The sequence below is a fragment of the Pundamilia nyererei genome, unplaced genomic scaffold, assembly GCF_000239375.1.
Source record: "Pundamilia nyererei isolate P.nyererei 1_Seehausen unplaced genomic scaffold, PunNye1.0 scaffold00552, whole genome shotgun sequence".
Classification (NCBI taxonomy): domain Eukaryota; kingdom Metazoa; phylum Chordata; class Actinopteri; order Cichliformes; family Cichlidae; genus Pundamilia; species Pundamilia nyererei.
Window position 1 is genome coordinate 109,182 of NW_005187953.1, and position 8,059 is coordinate 117,240.

Consider the following 8,059-nt stretch of genomic DNA (forward strand, 5'->3'; position numbering starts at 1 on the left):
CTGAATAATTAATTAGACCAAAATGTCAAACCTGTTACTGTTAGGTCAAAGTCATCTCTAAGTTATGAAATTAAAATAATTATAGAAGTTAACTGAACTGCTTCCACATCTCCTGTACAAGAACCAGAAAAAAGAGAGAGAAAAAAAACCAAAAAACGAATCCACTGGTGACGTGGTTGGTGTTGTGTGTTGCATTTTTTTAATGTCCTGGAAATTAATGAAGTATAGCTAATTCAACCCTCTTTAAAAATAAATGTATTTGATTGTTAAAGCATTTTTCTTGCATCCACAAATGTTAGCATGATTCTTATGATTTAAATCTTCTTGAGGCATATTCATCGGAAGATTTCCTAGATGTGCACAATTACATTGCATTTCTCTGGAGTTTCCATCAGTCTCACAGTCAGAATGAGCGCCATAGGTTAAAAAAAACAACCCATAGCTTTACTGTTTAGCTATCACTACTAATAATAATCATGATCTTATTACCTTTGTTGTGTCACAAGTGAAAATGGATCTTGTTTATTTAATCTCCTACATGCATTGTTGCACTAAGTTATCGCAGCATAAAACCATGAAGCTGTCAGTCTGACGCAGTGGACTTTTTTTTTTAAACTTTTGTTTATGCTGCGTGATTTTCAAAGTATGAGGAAGCGCTCTCTATCTGCCACGTGAGGTGGTAGAGTTTGTCTTTGGTTCTACAGTTGTTTGTAATTCCTCGATCATTATTAATTAACCATCTCTTTTATCTCATCTGGTTATGCACTGCCATTTGTGACTGATACAGTGTTGCTCAAAGAAAGTCACTCAGCCATCTTTATTTTATAGTTTTTACAGTCAGTGGCTGCAAATCATCTCACCTTTGTGCAGCCTGATGAGACAATCATGATGACATGATATCTGCTGCCATATCAAGGAAGGAAAAACACAAAAACACAAGATTGCGTAAGCAAACAACTGTTCTTGCGCAAGAAAGCAAATACAAGCCACTGAATAATTTAAAGAGCCAAACAGCAATTGGCAAATGCAAATGCTATATCTCAATCTGGTCGCAAGTAGGAAACTGACTAGTATAAAAAACTGAAAAGTATGGCAAAAAAAAAAAGTTCAATTCCAGTTGCACAAATAAGGTCCGAGGTCTCATTATTACAAGTAAATGCAATACCATCGTATAGGAGTCAGTGGAATAGTAGTGCTATCCAGTGCAGCTTTAAAAAGAAAAAATCATGTCTTTGTTTTATTATTTGTCTGATTGTTAACTGCATAACTGAAATAAATGAAAACAAGCCCAAGTTATAAATATAGTGACTGAAAGAATAAGAATTCTGTCAAGGTCAGCGGGGCGAGCCGTGTGGAATTAGTAAAGGACCCAAGATGCAGGCACTGCTGATGTGAGATAGCTTTATTTGTGGCGACTGAAAATACAAAAAGGTGACGGTGGCGAAAAAACAGAACTGAGAAAACCTAAACTGGGACGACTAAGCATAAAACAAACCTGAAGCCAGAAACAGAGATGCAGGAAGACACAGAGAGAAAACCATAAGATGCTGTAGGGAGATAACGCAGATGAACCAGCAACTAACAGGCAGACACAAGGCTTAAACACACAGAGGGATAACGAGGGACTGAGACACAGAAGGAAGGCACAGCTGGGAGTAATCTGACATGACGGGACAGGTGATAATTGAACACACTGCGATCAGACACGGACCTTCAAAGTAAAACAGGAAACACACACACACATGCAAAGACACAGACTTAGAGACCTGACTACACTAGAGGGGATACACAGGCAGGGATGACACAAAACAGAGGGAGCACAGAATAAACACTGGGAAACCAAAACACAAACAGTCATAATTCATAATAGTATCAAAAGTAAAAGTACAAAAACCAAAAACACTGGGTCACCGACCCAGGACTGTGACAAATTCAGGCCTTCAGAGTCAGAGTAGAACTACTTCTCCTTCAAAGAAGCCGTTTGAAATAATTATAACTGGATGACTCCTAGGTGGGGTGTTTTGGGTGGATTCGGGTATGAGAATTCCTGAGGACACACCTGAAAATAACTGGAGTAATTACATTATTAAGTTGGTTTGGGAATGCCATGGAGAAGGAGGTCTGGGCAGATCTGTTTAGACTGCTCGTCCCTCACCCAGAGATGAATAAGTAGTATAAAATGTAGTATTAAATGAATACATTTATTCATATATTTATGTATTTTTTTCCTAGGTGAACATGCTGCACATGGTAAACAGAGGCAGGTTCTAGCATTTGCTGGTGGAGATGTTATTCTACCATGCAACTTCAGGATCTCTGACAGCACTGACTTTCCGACTGTTGAGTGGTCCAAAGAAGGTCTGAACCCAGACGTGGTCTTCCTGTATCGGGATGGCTGTGAGACCTACGAGATAAAGAATCCAATCTTTGAGTACAGGACAAGCTTGATCATGAAAGAACTGAAAGATGGAAACATCTCATTAAGGATCTCCAATGTGAAAATGTCTGATGCAGGGAAGTACAAATGCCTCAAGCTCTGGAAGAAAGCTCCTCGGGAGGTCACAGAAGTGGAGCTTGTTGTTGGTACGTCCTCTCAAGTTCACTTAATAACCAAAGCTAGGAATGCTGCACAGGCCTTGGACCTTGTCTAGTTTATCAAATCGTAGACTGAACGAACCAAGTAATGTGAATGACTCCTTTTATACATTTCTGTGAATTATTCAGATTCAGTGTCCAAATAGACCCAGCGACGGCATTTTGATGGACTAAGCCAAGTCACGTCTAAATGATGAAAGAGGATAACACGCTTGCTTGAGTGTAATTTTCGTAGTATTCGCATCTCAAAACAGCATCAAAAAGACTTTTTGGCTGATTGTAAGATTGTAACACATGGTTAGATAGACATTTTTGCAGTACAGCTGGCTTCTGTGAGGCAACAGTGCTAAGCAATTTTTGGCCCATAAAAATGACCAAAAAAAAACAGCTAGTTGTTAATACTTCAACAGTAATTTCATAATAGAAAACATTTTTTAGCAGCTCCATTACACTTTGTGGGTAAATCTAGAACCTGTGTTTACTCTGAGTATGAAATGAAGCTTGTGAATGGATAAGAAGTAACTGACACTTCTAAGCTTGCGTGAAGTACTGTGTCAACAAAGGCTGAGAGTTCAGTCTGTGCACACATGTGCGTTAGAGTGTCTCAGGTTCAACTGGTTTTGTCCTCATTATGTTGTCATTATGTGCTCTCTCCAGTACTTTAAATTGTGTACAGAGTAAACTCTGTACACTATTTGTTCCCCATGTAGTTATTCTAAAAATCACGTCTCTTTGAAGTTGTTTACCAAGTTTATGTGATTAATTGGTTGATATTTCACTCTAATGAAGCTTCTAAAGAAGACTTTTTATAGTGTTTTATTTTATTAAGAAAGATTTTAATCTTTACCTATTTACCTTTTGATAACTTGGTTATCTTTAGCTACTCACAGTGAACTACATTTGGTATAGTTGGTTGCCTGAAGCTTAATTAAGACAATGGCTTGAATTATGCACATACAAACTAGTCATGAAGCTGGTTATTCAGGATGTGATGACAGATGAAAGATTCAGTTGGCACACCTGATCAGATTATTTTTGTTTACAGGTGCAGTCTCGGAGCCAAAGCTCTCAGTGGTTTCGGTTGAAAGATGTGGGGTGACTGTGCAGTGTGAGGTGAACTTCTGGCCAACAGAGCCTCAGGTAACATTTCTGGATCACCAAGGAAACGACATCCCTGCTCAAAGTTCAGAAAGAGATCGAGATGCCAGCGGACGTTTCATCGTCAAACAAAGAGTTACTCTGCAGGAAGGAAACAGCAGGTTCAACTGACATCATTGCTCCATCTTTCAAAACTCACTGATAATTTATTTTGTGTAACATAAACAAAATGTTTTCCTTATGCCTCAGACACATCAGAAGTTGCTCTCTCATATGCAAGAGGTTGCGATGCAGTACATCATGTATCATGAAACAGACTTGTTGTTGAGTTAAGACATCATTAGTGCAATGTGAACAGGAATCGTTTTAAATCTTATGACCTTATTTTGACTGGTCATTGGCATTTATGATTTCTTTAAAGGTAAAACTCTTGTGTATGAACGTATTTCTCTCTGTGAAGTCTTAAACGTCCAAAGCAATAGACACAAGAGATGTGAAGAAAAGAGCGAGGGCAGAGGGTGAGATGTGCATGGATGACTTGCTGCAGTCACCCCTAAAGGGAGCACCCAAAAAAAAAAAAAAATTTAAATTTGGTTCTATTAAATTGATCCTGTTTTCTTAAAAGATTTAACCAGTGATATACCATGTTTGGTAAGTAAATCAGACACAAGCAGCCAGTTTTTTTTCCCCAACTCATCATTATATTTAATTTCTTAAAAAACATCTATCCATCCATTTATCTTCTTCCAATTATCTGGGGCCGGAAGTCTAAGCAGAGAAGCCCAGACCTGTCTCTCCCCAGCCACCTCCTCCAGTTTGCCCATAGCAACACCAACAACAAGGCGTTCCCAAGCAGCTGAGTGTCCACTGGGAGGAGGCCCGGGTGGTTCAGGCATTTGACACTGTCAGATGCCTGAACCACCTCAACTGCCTCTTTTCGATGTGGAGGAGCAGCGGCTCTACTCTGAGCCCCTCCCGAATGGCCCGACTCTCTAAGGGAGAGGCCAGTCACTCTTCGGAGGAAGCCCAATTCTGCCGCTTCTATGTGTGATCTTGTTTTTTCAGTCACTACCCACAGCTCATGACCATAATTGAGGGTAGGGAGGTAGATTGATCGGCTAACAGAGCGCTTCACTTTGACACTCATCTCTCCCTTCATCATGATGGACCAGTTTGGCATCTGCATCACTGCAATCACTCATGGTGCAGGAACTCGTCCCTGAGTGGGCACTCCACCCTTTTCCAGCTGACGACCATGGCCTCCGGAATGAGAATCATGTGCTGATTCTCATTTCCACCGCTTCACACTTGGCTGCAAACCGTTCCAGTGCAAGCTGGAGGCCATTACCCGATGATGCCAACAGAACCAAAACATCTGTATAAAGCAGACATGAGATTCTCTGTGAAAGCCTTCCACCGCTTGGCTACACTTAGAAATTCTGTCCATAAAAATTCTAAGCAGAATCGGTGACAAAGGGCACTTACTGTTAAAAATATTTTGAAAACAAAACACCTTTGTCCACATAAAATGTTACTAATTTACTCTAAAACTAACCAACTTGCATTTGTTCTCACAGCATCACCTGCAGGGTTCACCAGCCAGAGATGAACCAGACCAGAGAGACAAAGATCCTCATATCAGGTACACGGGGACTTGAACATCACACATGTACCTGCTGGCTAACAGAATAAGAGAAATGCAGCCTGTTGTAGGAAGTTCACTTACTTTTAAAAACTCCAATCTGCTCATGAACTGCAGATGCAAATTAGTGTTAAACTCTGGAACAGTGCATCAAATGACAACAATCATGTTTATATAATACATTGTCCCTTTTTAACTAAAACAAATAAAAAAAGAACTACCACCATACATATCCAACCTCAAATCAAATCATATGCAATTTGATTAATCTGTTCATTAAATAAACAGTTTTCTTGCATTATCTCACATCTGAGTTGTAGGAAGTTGAAGGTGATTCAATTATTTTCAGGTATAGTCTGAAAAGTCTTCCGATAATTAGCTCGGGAAACATCTTGTTGTAATAAAATAAAAACATAAATGTGTTTTAATTTGTATACATGGAGCCATTTACGTGATTATGCAACACTTCTTAAGAAAGGAAGCTGCTTAGTTTGCCATAGTTCCTAGATATTGGAAAACCAGTTCTATGTTGCAGACATCATGTTTGTGATTTAGCAGATAATGTGATCAGATGTTAACATCATGCATGTTGTTATTTCAGCCACCTGCAGCTCCGACATTTGCACCGCTGCCTTTGCTGCTGGAGGATTGGCTTCTGTCTTATTTTCAGCTATATTAGCTCTACTGATATATAAGGAACACAATAAATCAAGTAAGTCACTGTCTTCATTTAACAAAGATGATTCAGCTAAAAAGTGAAGACATGAGCGAAGTGGTGAGCATCTAAGTGTTTTCTCTGCCTTGAAAAGGTTCACGTCTGTAGTGTCGTCCAACTGCCACAGGATGGCAGACATGCACCTCTCAAACAAGAACCACATGCTCAAAGAGACCACAGACCTCAAAGTGCTGTTGCTGAGTACTTACTCGTACTTAAAGACAGCTTGTTTCAGTAGAAAAAACAATAGCAACAGCTTTGCTTTTAGTGCTATCAAAAACATCAACCCACTCTTCAAAAGAAAAAAAAAACAATGTCCTGTAAGACTTGTGAAAGTCTATTAATGTCACATATTATAAAACAAAAGCTAGAAATATAGTTGCAGTGTTCTTAATGGCCAAAGGTGCACACATAGTGGCAGCTGTGGCTCAGGTGTTAGAGCGAGTCATCTGCCAATCGTAAGCCTGGTGGATTCGTCTGACTGACTACGCGCTGAGGTATCCGTGTTCAGATACTGAACCCCATTTTGACCCCAGTGCATTCATGTAAATGCTATAAAGTACTTAAGCGCTGCATGAACACATGTGATTGGGTGAATGAGACTTAGATGTCTGCTCAACTGAGTAGAAAGGTGATATACAAGTACCAGTCCATAACATTTACTTCTCCATAATCACCAAAATATCTTTATTTAGTATCTCTACTTGTTTCATGTCTATTCAGGGACACCTCTAGAAATCTTTCATATGGGGGCCAAAAAAATATCGGGGTGGCACAGCAAAGACAGAACAGTGAGGGACATCTAAAGTGACAAAAATGATATATGCAGGAATAAATAACAAGTTAATGTTTCAACTCATTGTAGGGTGTCTTGCCCTCTCTTGTGTTCACTTGTGTTCTTGGTGCTGGGGGTCACTTGGGGGGCCAGCCAATTTTGGTGGGTGCCCAGTGCCTCCCTTGGTGGTGGTCCTGTACCTATCACCAATCGAAAAAAAGAAAGTACAACTATGCAGTGAAGTTAAGGACGGGCGACAAGCTTGTGAAAAGTTGCCTATAAGTGTTTTAATGTTTTTATTACCTTCAGATTCAAATGTTTGGTGGGAAAAATCTTCATTTTGTTGCTTCACAGCTAAAGTCACTTTAAAATTATGTCTTCTTTTACAAAAAGTTTGGGTTGCTTTTACTTTCCCTTCTTGTTAATCCGTAAATTAATGTCACATTATTAATGACACATTTTTTTTCTGTCTACACAGCCCAAAAAAAGAAGCGTCTTCACAGGAAGTCATCAGACCAAAGAAAGAATAGCAGCACTGAAAATATGTTAAACAGTTTAACTGAGCAGCTAAAAGAAAGATTGGCTGGACTCAAGTCAGAGCTTCAGGAGAAAGAAGAGATCATTCGCCAGCTAAAAAGAAATGATCAGCCGTCTCGAGCTGTTGCTACCCAGCATGACCAACCAATTTGGGGCCTTTTCACGTCCAAACCACACATCCCCAAAAAACCTTTCAATCATTATTCTGACCTTGACTCCAACGCTAGTTACTGTGCTGATGACTATCATCCAAAATTCACAGCTTCAACCAAAACTTACCCTCCAAAATCTGGCAGCTTACACCACAAAGGTTCACATTTAGGAGTCAAGAGGCAAAACAGCAATCCAGCACCGGGCCAACCAATCCAAAGAAAACATCGCAACAGAAGTAGTCCTGCTATTATGTCTTTAGCGTTACCTAGCTTGTCTTTAACCAGCAATGCAGAGAAAATGCTGGACCACATTAGCAGCTCAAAGAGTGAGGCTGAAGCCCTGCTAGATCAAGATGCATTCTCGCCACTGCATAGAAGTTATTCAGCAGGTTCTCATTTAGCTTGCAATAATAACCGCTTTTATGCACTGGAAGATTTAACTGAAGAGTCATGAGCTGCCAATTCACAAAAGGAGAACAAAAACTGGAAAACTTTCAGTTAGCATCTACTAATGACTGCATCTTAGCCAGATGTTTTACAAGCTT

The 8,059-nt window shown here is 39.7% G+C and overlaps 1 protein-coding gene across 2 annotated transcripts in view; it reads left to right on the forward strand.

The window, feature by feature from the left end:
• LOC102212325 (butyrophilin-like protein 2) overlaps positions 1-8,048 on the forward strand; it is a 21,820-nt gene extending 13,772 nt beyond the window's left edge. Inside the window, exons 6-10 of one of the 2 annotated variants that reach the window (XM_005754356.2) lie at positions 2,233-2,583; positions 3,641-3,735; positions 5,271-5,335; positions 5,937-6,047; positions 7,304-7,365. In XM_005754356.2, coding sequence (XP_005754413.1) covers positions 2,233-2,583; positions 3,641-3,735; positions 5,271-5,335; positions 5,937-6,030 — 605 coding nt within the window. In that variant the 3' untranslated portion in view covers positions 6,031-6,047; positions 7,304-7,365. Of the gene's footprint in view, positions 1-2,232; positions 2,584-3,640; positions 3,855-5,270; positions 5,336-5,936; positions 6,048-7,303 lie in introns of both variants that reach the window. The other variant, XM_013907847.1, reaches the window with a different exon arrangement.
• Positions 8,049-8,059: the final 11 nt, after the last annotated feature.